At 39.5% G+C, this 11,972-nt stretch overlaps 2 protein-coding genes and 1 long non-coding RNA gene across 3 annotated transcripts in view; 1 reads left to right on the top strand and 2 right to left on the bottom strand.

Moving 5' to 3' along the window:
• ATG14 (autophagy related 14) overlaps window positions 1-524 on the bottom strand; it is a 19,751-nt gene extending 19,227 nt beyond the window's left edge. The window contains exon 1 of the mRNA XM_015832144.2: window positions 292-524. Within this exon, the coding sequence (XP_015687630.2) occupies window positions 292-524 (233 nt within the window). The remainder of the gene's footprint in view (window positions 1-291) is intronic.
• A 134-nt stretch (window positions 525-658) lies between these two features.
• LOC114923951 overlaps window positions 659-11,972 on the top strand; it is a 14,135-nt gene continuing 2,821 nt past the window's right edge. The window contains exons 1-3 of the long non-coding RNA XR_003810748.1: window positions 659-896; window positions 3,025-3,429; window positions 7,714-7,845. This is a non-coding gene — a long non-coding RNA (uncharacterized LOC114923951). The remainder of the gene's footprint in view (window positions 897-3,024; window positions 3,430-7,713; window positions 7,846-11,972) is intronic.
• Window positions 2,296-11,972, bottom strand: part of TBPL2 (TATA-box binding protein like 2) — a 17,617-nt gene continuing 7,940 nt past the window's right edge. The window contains exons 3-7 of the mRNA XM_015832128.2: window positions 10,696-10,783; window positions 8,633-8,724; window positions 7,619-7,786; window positions 5,709-5,803; window positions 2,296-2,708 (exon numbers count right to left, since the gene is read on the bottom strand). Of these exons, the coding sequence (XP_015687614.2) occupies window positions 2,629-2,708; window positions 5,709-5,803; window positions 7,619-7,786; window positions 8,633-8,724; window positions 10,696-10,783 (523 nt within the window). The 3' untranslated portion in view covers window positions 2,296-2,628. The remainder of the gene's footprint in view (window positions 2,709-5,708; window positions 5,804-7,618; window positions 7,787-8,632; window positions 8,725-10,695; window positions 10,784-11,972) is intronic.

The following is an 11,972-nucleotide window of genomic DNA, read 5'->3' as shown; positions in this document are numbered from 1 at the left end:
ATTTAATTGACCCAATTTGTCAGTTCCCACAATCCACTACAGCATAAGTTAACCACACAGATTTAGTACACATCAAACGCTAAAGCGTGGTTGGCTGGTCTGTAGTACGGTGTGATGTGCGACCAAGAGGAGCTAAATATATAGCACCAGCCCCTATCGGCCAGACTACTACGGAATTCGGGAACCTTTTGCGTTTCGGATCTTTAATCCTGCCCCACCCCCGGGAGAAACCGGCAAACAAATAAGGCCAACAACCCAACCCAGCCCCGTCCCGTCCCGTCAAGCACCCACCGCTCAGAATCGCGGCCATCGAAGAAAACGAAGTCGCCGCTCCGGACGCACTTGGCGCAGGTCAGGCGGCGGCGCGTGCTGTTGCAAAGGGGGCAACGCTCCACGGCGACATAGAGGCCCTCGGCCCCGGCTTCCGCTTCCGAAGGGTAAGGCCCTTCGGCGGCGGCGGCGGCCACAATACCGGGTCGCCGCCAGCTCGGGCCGGCCCAACCGTCGCCCCTGGAAGACGCCATATTGCTGACGGGCTAGCGGCAGGCCGGCGGTCACGTGGGACTTTGTTTTCAAACAGAGGCACGATGGGAAAAAAGGCGGGGAGGAGCAGCACGTGCTGAAGGTCGGGGGCGGAGCTAAGCAAAACCGCGGAGGCTGAGCTACGTAGGGGAGGAAGTCGGAATGGCGGCTTTTTCTCAGTTGGAGCCTTGAAAGTTACCCGGAGAGGTCTGAACGAGTGCGGTACGAGCAACTGGGCAGAAAGCAGGCGTAAAAAGAAAAAAAAAAAGACTGCGTTCCCATGACGTACTAAACCACCGACCGATCGAGTTAATTGTAGTTTCATCGTGTTCTGCGTGCTCAACTTGCGTGGTTGGTTTTGAATTCAGTGCATGGTAAAAATCCTCAAAATTGTTAATCAAACCACGAATAAACATGTTTTGCTTTTTTTAAAAAAAAAGCCCATGGAACATGCAGATTTTTATTTCTGGTCGAGTTTTCGTGCATGTTATATAGGCCTGAGAGAAACATCTGCGATTTAACTTTAATGTATGTTGATTAGTGTACATTTAAAGTGACAGTAATGTTTCTGTTCTACATTCTATACTATTCTATTCATTTTTTTTATTTACAGGACTTATATGGCTGTGTATACTTTACTCCTGTATTTCTTCCTTGCCTCCACTTTCTACAATAGGGCTAGAAATCTGCTCTGCAAAAACATTCGGAGTAACCTTTAGAACAGTGGTTCTCAACCTTTTTAATGCCGCGACCCCAACTGGTCGTAAGTCGAGGACTAAACCGGCCGTAAGTCGAGGACTAAACCGGCCGTAAGTCGAGGACTACCCAACCGGTCGTAAGTCGAGGACTTTCCCTGCCCGGGAGCGCCGCACATGCGTGGCTCCGCCCCCTGTGCCGGCCAAGGCGTAGCTGGCAAGCGGCAGAGACGGAGCAGACCGACCACCAGCTGGCCCAGCCCAAGGGAGGTAAGGCACCCGCCGGAAAAGGGAAAAAAAATGGCGGACAAAAAAAATGGTGGACAAAAAAAATGGCGGACAGCCTTGCTTGGCGACCCCCATGAAATGGTCGATCAACCCCAAATGGGGTCCTGACCCACAGGTTGAGAACCACTGCTTTAGAAGGCAGCAATGGGTTACAGTTATTTTTATCTCTCTAATCAATTGTATGGTTGTTCGGGTCCCCCCCCCCCATGACATCTGTTAGCTCAAATTCAGATGTTAAAACAAAAGTATTAGATCAAAGTAAACAGAACTCAATGAGCTTGCAACCAAGATCACATAACCAGAATTAACTACAGGTAGTCCTCGACTTACAACAGTATATTTAGTGATTATTTGAAGTTACAACAGCAGTGAAAAAGTTGATTTTTCACACTTATGACCATTGCAGCATCCCCATGGTCATGTGATTTACATTCGGATGCTTGGCAACTGACTCATATTTATGACCGTTTTAGTGTCCAGGGGTCATGTGATCCTCTTTTGTGACCTTCTGACAAGCAAAGTCAATGAGGAAACCAGGTTCACTTAACAACGGTGTTACTAATTTAAGAACTGCAGTGATTCACTTAATAAATATGGCAAGAAAAGGCATAAAATGGGGCAAAACTCACTTAACAAATTTCTCACTTAGAAACAAAACTTTTGGGCTCAGTTGGGGTTGTAGGTTGAGGACTACCTGCATAATTAAATGTCCTGATTTAAACATGGTAAGTGATGATCTCATTAAGATTTATTGAAATCAAAGCCAAATAAACCACTCTAGGCAGCTTACAATCAATCGCTCTTAGGCAATTACATATTTATTTAGCACTAAATCATTACTTTATATTTTAGTTTATTTTATGCAAAATAATTACATGGAGGTTACTCCACACTGAATTCAATTTAAATAATTTTCAGTATGCTACTGAATTCATGTATTTGAATACTAACATTCAAAATTTTTCTGAGCTACTGTATATTTACAAATATGTGATGAACATTAAATGAGACAAAACTAAGGCAAGAAGCTATGTCCATCAATTACTATGTATAGGTTTGAAATACTAGAACATTGCTATATATACAAACTTTTTTATTCTTTACAATTTTTCAAAAAAATAACTTAAGTGACTTTCTTGAAACCTTTTAAAATTGGATATATGTTTTCAAATGCTTCATATATTTCAGAACGGTCTTTGGCACCTAAAAATAATTTGAGAATTAGTTTTAACTACATTTAATTTCATCCCACTACAAAAAGCATGTTCTTAACCTGCAGTTCTGTACCACTAACTTGGGGAATAATGGAATGTATTTGTATTTCTATATAATAATATATAGGTGTGCATATTCAGATATATGAAAATGCTTTTAACTTAATAGAATTAAAGGTGTTCCTAAAAATCAATAGGAAATTGCTTTCCTGAATTTAAGATTATTTTTCTGTATCCTGCATTCTGGGGCTACAGGCAAGACTATGACTTACTTATTATCATTTTATTTATTTTGTTAAATTTAGAGGCTGCCTGATTCCAGATCACTCTGGATGGCGTACGTGATCAATTAAAAGACAAAAACAAAGAAAGAAAAAGAAAGAAAAAAAGAAAAAGCATGAAAAATCTTGAACTTCCAGATAGATAAATATAATGTTCCAAAAATACCTAAAAAAAACACAAAAAACCATGAGAGGGGCTTAGTAGCCATCCTACCCTGCCAGGCCTGGGACCAAAACCAAGTTTTAAGTGACTTTCAAAATGTTGGGACAAGAACTGTACATATCTTCAGAGGGATGCAATTCCAGAGAGCAGGCACAATATAGAAATCCCATTTCCTACATCCCAATAGATGACACTGTTTTTGAACTGAAAGGACCTGGAGTGCACCCACTCTGCTCAGTCTTATTGGAGGGCAGACTTTATTGGAGGTAAGTAGATCCTCAGATGCTCAAGCCTATGCTCAAATTGTTCTTTGACATGTTCAGATGATGGGACATGTTCAGATAATGAACTAAACTAAATATGGAATTTCCTCAGTCTCCCCTGCTCTTCTGTGCACATGTCCTAGTGCAATGTCCAGAATGTTGAGGCATTCAGTGAATATTGACTAATGGTGAATGGAACAAATATTACTTCCCTTGATTTGGAAATTATATTTTTACTGATGCAACATATAATTACGGTTTTTAAAGTCAGCAGACACATATAGTACTGCTGACTCATATTCAGCTTGTGATCAACTACAATTGGAAGTTCCTTTTTACATATGCTATAATCCAACCTTTTTGTCTACCATTATTGCTTTCTTTTGCCTACGTGAAGAACTTTTATGTTCATCTCTATTATATTTCATTATGAATTTATTATAAAGTAGGAAGTACATCTATCATCATTTTTTAGAACTCTTACCGACCTTTGAAACCAACTATGATATCCTTTCTAGGCCCCCTCCATGGTTGAGGATTGGGGATACTCTGTTACGAAGTTTCTTGGTGGACAGTTCCAATTGGGGGGATAGGAGAGATCAAACCAATGGCTATTCCTCTGTGTGTGGGAAGGGGATGGTTGCCCCAAGGGTCAGTTCTCTTCCCTTCCTATTTAACATTCATATAAAGCCATTGGAAGAGATAATCCAAACTTTGGACATTTATATCAAGGTAGTGATAATGGCCAACTTTACACTGTTACCTCATGCTAGACTGATAAGGTCTGCATGAGAGAGAATGGGCTTAACTGAAGTTTAGTAAGATGGAGTTACTATTGTCCATTGGGATTTATTGTCTGCTCCAGAGATGTCTCTTGATGAGATGCCACTATTCCTGAAGGAGATAGTATGATTTGGGGTTCTGGACTCACAGCTCCTGTTAGAACAGGAGATGGGAGACTGTGGCCAGAATGGACTTTTTAAGCTTTGATTGGTGTGCCAGTTGCCAACATACCGGAGTGGGAGGAACTTTCTACAATGATTGATTCCCTCATCACCACCATCTTAGACTATAGCAATGCACTCAACATGGGCTACCTTTGAAAGTCACTTGTGAGCTTCAGTTGATTCAGAATGCAGCTTTCTGTGCATTCTGTTTGGCAATAGCATTAGCAATAGCACTTAGACTTACATACCCCACTTCATAGTGCTTTACAGCACTCTCTAAGTTTACAGAGTCAGCTTATTGCCCCCCAATACTCTGGGTCCTCATTTATCAACCTTTGAAGGATGGAAGGCTGACTCAACCTTGAGCTGGTCAGGATCAAATTTCTGGCATTGTGCAGTTAGCCTGCAATACTACATTCTAACCATTGCACCACCACGGCTCCTCAATGGGAGCACATCGCAGCACTATTGTGGGGCCTGTACTTGTTGCCAGCAAGTATTAAAGGGGTTATCTAAAGTGCTGTAACTATCTTATAAAATCCTAAGTCCTCTACAGTAGGGGTCCCCAGCCCCTGGACCGCAGCCCATTACCGGGCCTCAGCCTGTTCAATATTGGGCTGTGGAGAGATGGGTAAGTGCATGCTCATGAACCTGCACTTATGTGAGCGGAGGACTATTGCATTTGCTGTGAAATTCCACGTAAGTGAAGGGTGCTTTTGCTTGTGTGTGAAGCTCCATGAGTGGAGAGCATGCGCATGCCACTCACACAAATGGAGCTGTCCATGTGCGTGTACGCCTGCTACTCAGACACACACCCCACGCCAGGCCACCAAGCCAGAAAGGTTGGGGACCGCTGCTCTACAATAGAGGTCCCCAACCTTTTGGCACCAGGAACCGATTCCATGGAGAGAAATTTTTCCGCGGACCGGAGGGGGCATGGTTTTCTGTGCTGCTTGCATCTTGTGGATGGGGCTTTGCTTGTTTGTGAGGCCCGGTTGCTGGCATGCTTCGGCCTGGTACTGGTCCATGGATCGGGGGTTGGAAACCCCTGCTCTATAGGACTGCATTCTCCCATTGGAATTTGCCTAGACAGTTCAATTACAGTATCCAACAATTGAAAGTGCACATAACTTAAAGTTGTGAAAATTGAGAAACACCAGTCTAAAAGAATAGCTTCATTCAGCTCCAACAGTCTCCTTGAACCACAAGTTTGGCGGTACATAAATTTGATAATTATAAAAATAGTAATATAAGAAAGAAAAATATGCCCTGCAATGTTTGTGTATGTGTTAGGGATGCAGAAACAGACTGCTTATATACAACTTAATCACTTACCAGTTAAAACAACTTTTCCAGACACAAAAATAAGCAGTACAATTCTTGGTTTGACCATCCTGTAGATAAGCCCAGGAAACAGCTCTGGTTCATAACTATAATTTTCAGAAAAAAAATTAAGATAGACAAAATTTACTACCTATGAGCCAACAAGTTACCTTTTAGAAATTTCTTCAATTTTTTTTTAAATAGCTTTGGAATTTGTAGTGCCTAAAAAATACAGTCTGTTCTTCCCTGCTATTGGCTCCTTTTAACTCTTTATCCTGTCCCATTCCCTTTATCAATGACATTCTAATTCCTTAGTTTGCTCTTTGACAAGCAAAAATTACATGTAAAAATGGTTTGTACCTCAATTTTTATACTTACAATCAAGTAAGTTACTTCAGTTTGCATAATTACAATAGGAAGGCTGTACTCTTAATTAACTGGATATCTCCTTTCAAAAACACATTTTAAAAAAGTCAACTGACAGCCACTTCGTTTACATTCTAGAAAATAGCCTAGAGTCTTTCTAGTACGTGGCATATAAATTGTAGTGAATACATTTTTAAAATGCTGGAGAATGACTTTGTTCAAACACCAATAGTGCTACAGCATTTTCCCCTGAATAACATCTCTATATGACAAATTCCTTATATATTGGGATAGCTGTGGGTTCATATTCTGTACAAAGCCTACTACTTTGGTCATGCTGCCTCATGTTTCATAGTGCCATCCATATTTTCTGCCCTATCAGATTTTAATATGCTTTGGAAACTGGTAACTGTGCACTATAAAGTAAAGTAGCAGCCTCAAATATAATTTATATTTTAAATAATATATCTGAGCCCTATACAGACCTTCAATCTAAGAAAATAAAATGGAAGTGAGATGTTGTAGTGCATGAAGAATGTAAATGCAGCTCCTGTTTTGTGACCCATTAAAGCAATTGCATCAGTTTCCAGGGTTGCAGATACCACCCTAAAAAAAAAGACAAGGCTGCTTTAATCAGCTACAGAGGCTGCATTTGCATTTCTGAATGTTTTGAAGTATCTTTTCCAATAGAAATTGAAGCATTAAACAACCCTAGTAACAATATGTCCACCTTCACATTAAAAAGAGAAAGGTAAAATGTTGTTAAAATGCCTTGAAAATGGAATGACCAGCCTTTTTCTAGAATTTTCATAGCCCACACCCCAATTTCCACATATGCCTCCTGCCCCAAATGTGGACATTTATCCAATGTGTTGCCCTGAGTGCTCAAGCTGAATAGAAAAGAGGGATATAAATAAAAAAAAGTGTCCAAGTAAGTAATACTAGTTGGTGAAATCCTATCTGGTTGTATATGGTTCTCTTGAAACAAACCTAAATGGGATGCACAGAAAAACAAAATGGAAGATGGTGATTTCAGAATATTTCAGAAAAACACATCAGACCCAGCCAACATGAGCATTTGCACTTAGATTAGTAAGACAACCCAGGACTTTTTGGCAACAAATTCTGATTTTTGTAAGAAAGAGCAAATAGCACAATCTTGTGAGATCATTCAGATCCTGAGTTTCCAAAGTCATCATTAATTGAGAAACTGGGCAACAGTTTTTGCATGGATAAATATAACTGCTTTCTCTTAGAAGACAGCTAGTTGATGCCATAAGCTCTTTCATTATATGCACCACAGAACAGCAAAAACCCAAATGCCAGTCTTTAGATCTGAAGCAAAAGGGCACATATTCCAGAATTCAGCAGCCTCCCAAGACTATTTAGCCAACCTATCTGAACAATCAGTAGAAATACTATTTTGATACTCATCTGCCTTTCCCAACTTTAGGTCCCACCCACCATCTCAACCAGCAAGTGAATGGTCAGTTATGATGGAAGCCAAAGTCTTCCTGGTGCTTTTTCTCCTTGCACACACATGGGGAGAGACATACCTGGTGAATTGTTGATGAGTTAGAACTAATCCTTCTAAGCGGATGGGAAATCTCACATCACAACTGCCCACCATGTTCTGTATTTTGAAATCCAGGAATTTTGCAGGAAATCCGAGCTTCTGTACCACGCGAGCATATTTTCTGGCTGCCAGTCGTGACTGCTCTTCACTGCAAATTTACAACAAGCATTAAAAAACAAAGCCAGCCAGCAAAGCTTTACGACAAGAGTGAGTAATTTCTATTCTCTTAGTCACCTGTATTCTCCCCAACCGGTTATTTTGGCTTCTGAAGGTTTCTCATGCCACAATTGCTAGAAATATCTATCATAGTTTCCTGCTATTGAACAAAAAAATTGGAGTGCTGTCAGGCACCAGCAACCAGAACTACTCAAAATAGCTTGAGTCAGGGACTTTATTGTTTATCGACTACAAAAACCTCACCAGACTGCTTTTCTTCCCCTGGGAATGACCAGGTAAGGCCTCATGGACTTTGGGGGAGATCAAGTTTATGCCACTTGCCATTGCACAATGACTCAAGCTATTTTCTTGAAACCAATTGCTGCTGTTAAATGAGCAATACCAGTACAGATCCTTTCATACTCAGCCGAACATGTCACTGTCCATGCTAGCTGATGATCTATGGGAACTGTAGTTCAACACACCTGGTAAGTAGCAGGTTTGGGAAGATTAATTAACCCTAATGTGGTGGAATATTAAAGAACATTTCTATTTTTTTTTTAAATGGAATTTCCAAGGGCCCTATATTTGACAATGCACTAGTTGGTCTTGTGGCACTAAATAAATAATCGATATTCCCAATGCAATAAATGTACATGTACTTATTGCCTTAAAAAACATTTAAAAGATGTTGGCTGTTTCTTAGGATGGTTACAGTGTTGTCTGATGCCCAGCCTAAACTAGATGGAGTTTTAATGGTCTGAATCAATCACATTAGCCTTATATCACAACAATCCTATCCTTAGATGAGGAATCTTGTAAAGTTTAGCATTCCTACCTTTTGGCTCCCGTGCACACCATTTTACCAGAACTAAATATAAGGGCAGTTGTTCTTGGTTCTCTAATTCTCATAATTACAGCAGCAAATCTCTAAAATTCAGAAAAATCCATATTTAAAATCCTTTTAAAACTATATTAGTCATTGTATGAATATCTATTTATTTGTATCTTGCTATTATTATTTTTTACAAATAACTCAAGGTGGTGAACATATATATCCAGGACTCTTTCTTCTTTCTATTCTCTCCACAACAGCAGCCCTGTGAGGGGAGTTGGGCTGAGAGTGAATTACTGGCCCAAGGTCACCCATCTGGCTTTCATGGCTAAGGAAGGACTAGAATTCATAATCTCCTGCTTTCTAGCCTTAATTGCTAGACCATTGAAAACCATAAACATTTTTCTTCCCATTCTATCCTTATTTTGAGATTGCTTCAATAGTTGCAAGTGACCTTACTGGCCTGGGAAAATACAAGCCCTTACATAAATAGGTCTCTCCTTATAAAAGATAGCTTATAAACATTGTCAATGAAGTCTATAATAAAAAATGTGAATGTAGCCTTTTATCTATTCAAATGATTTATATGTCTTGATATATTTGGACTTACCAGGCCTGTGAGGACTATCCAGCTAATTGAGACCAAGGGATTGCCTCTTTTCAAGAGAAGTCTAGTTCTAAATAGGTATCAAATCTAGCCAAATTTACATTAAGTCTGATTTCTTTCTTTGTTCTGACATTTAATTAGACAAACATCTAACATTATTATTCTCTATTCAAAATTAGGAAATGCATAGCCTCAATTTTGCTGACCATTCTTTAGATAGGCAGGAAATTATTATTTTTATTTATAATCTTTTGGTAGTCTGTTAATCTGCAACATCTCCTTGAGAAAGCATTCATTTGTAGCAGACTAGCACCATTTTGTGATCTATTTTCTTTTGTGATTTTCAGGGCTTTTATATTTAATTTTTTCAAAAAATAAAGTTTGATTTTCTTAATCTTTGATGGGCTTGAAACATCTAATCAGATACAGTACCTCTATGCTTCTTACCCAAACAATAATATTATTTACTTTTAATTACCAGAAAACATTAAACTTTCTCTCGGAGTCCAAAGTTAAAAGTATGATACCAAATGTGACGTTTCCTGGTAGTTACAGCAAGAACTACCAAGCTGTTACCCCAAAGCAGGAAACAGACCAGTGTGAATTGGCTTGCTGGAGAGGAATTTGAGACCCACTGCTCAGTCACATTCATTAACAAGGTAGAAATTGTGTGGGCTACATACAACTGGCTTGGAACATGCAGGGCAGGATGTTCCAAAGTGTTTTTTTCCAAAAGACAACTGAACTTTGTTTTTTACTTTGAAAATGTTTCGCTTCTCATCCAAGAAGCTTCTTCAGTTCTCTGAGTTCTCAGTTCTCACAACTTGAATTCTCAGAACTGAAGAAGCTTCTTGGATGAGAAGCGAAATGTTGTCAAAGAAGAAAGTCCAGTTGCTTTTTGGAAAAAGCACTTTTGGGACAACCGTGACCTGGATGACTGAGTATCCCTATAGACATGCAAGGCAGAAATTAATTTTTCAATAAAAGCAGGGAAGAATAGGTCAGATAGCAGAGGGAGTGGGATAATATAGACTAGCACAACAAATTGCTCTTCGGTTATAAAATATAAGTGGAAGTAGAGTTGACTTTCCAGACTCCAAAAAATACTGCTTTGGGCAATCGTATCTTTTGAGCTCAGTAAGATATGCTAGCCAAGGCTTGGAGATGTTATGGGGTTGTCAGGGGTGTGTCTTGTGTTCTATAGGCAGCCTTCTATAGCAGAAGAATAGCAGAGTGAATATAGATAAGAAATGAGCAAACAAAGCATGGCAATTATAAGTAGACATTCACTGGCCAGGACACTACTATGAAGCCACCTTGGAAAAAGCAAACTTAAAGAGAATCTATTTAGGCCAAGCAATTGCTTGAAACATATTTAGAGAGGTCAGAGTTTGAAGAGAAGCAGCCTCAGAGGTGGGGGGGGGGGAATCCTTAGATGAGAGAGAGAACTGGTGCTTACCTTTGGATTATATTCTGCATTTCTGGCTTGAAGGGCTATATTCTTTAGGTCCAATTTGCAAGCCAAATTTACAGTGGCTACTATGTTCCTGGTAGAACAACAGGGACAAAAAAGCCTTTAGGAACTTTACATAAAAGGAGTGCAATAACATAAGTAAAAACAGTTTCTTTTTCATTTTTCTTTTTACTCCAGGAGTCATCACAGGCTCTTGAATTCTTTTTTGTTAAATATTATTTTATTGTTTCATTAAAAAGCATAAGTAGTACATTGTATTATTTGGGTACAGTGGTATTTATCCTGTGTTATCTTGAGCAGCGGCCCTCAACTTTTTGAGCACCAGGTTCTGTGGAGAGAGGTTTTTCCGTGGACCGGAGGGGGCATTGTTTCGCATGCTGCCTGCATCCCGTGGATGGGGCTTCGCTTGTTTGTGCGGACTGTTTTCTGGCATGCCCTGGATGGGCGCCTGTCCATGGACTGGGGTTGGGGACCCCTGATCTAGAGATTATCAACTCTTTGATAATTCAGGGTTATCTGATTCTTACAGCATTTCCCTACTTGTGCCTAAATGTGGCACAACATTTCTGTCCTGGAAACATATTTTTTTCTAATGACAAAACTGGTACCAGCAACAAGAGAGAGCAAATTTCTTGCTGATATGTTTTTCTGCCAACACAAAGACTGATAGATAGCAATGGGGCTAGACTTGATGATGTTCTAGTATCCACAGCATATACTTTGCCATGTTAAGGCTTTTCTTATTAGTTTTGCTAAGATGTTATCAAGGTGAAAAATCCACATACTGCTTACCGTAATCTTTTCAAGAAGTCTGCTGAATCTAAAGATATGATTAACAGTGTCTGGTCCTCAACAGAATTGTTGAAAACCATAACCCAAAATTTGACTCTACCGAACTGTCTTTTTGCCTTCTGACAGTTCTCTTTAAAAAAAAAACATTTTTAATTATAATGTTTAATTGCAATACAAGCAAAAAGAATCAAAGGATAGATAAGGAAAAAAGGAAAAGAATTATGACTTGTGCCCTTCATTCTTTATTTATTTTATTTATTTATTTTATTTATTTAGATTTATATCCCGCCCTTCTCCTTGCGGACTCAGGGCGGCTAACAACCGGGTAAAAATACAAAAATATCACACTACAAATTTAAAAATTAATTAAAAGGGAAATATTAGTAATTTGGTCTAATTAAAATTATAATTAAAACCCCCTCTAAAAGTTTCCCCTAGGCCAGTCCCGCAAGCTGGAATAACCATGTCTT

Source organism: Protobothrops mucrosquamatus, unplaced genomic scaffold (assembly GCF_001527695.2).
Source record: "Protobothrops mucrosquamatus isolate PMUCROS unplaced genomic scaffold, P.Mucros_1.0 scaffold_307, whole genome shotgun sequence".
Classification (NCBI taxonomy): Eukaryota; Metazoa; Chordata; class Lepidosauria; order Squamata; family Viperidae; genus Protobothrops; species Protobothrops mucrosquamatus.
This window is presented reverse-complemented; position numbering and strand designations above follow the sequence as displayed.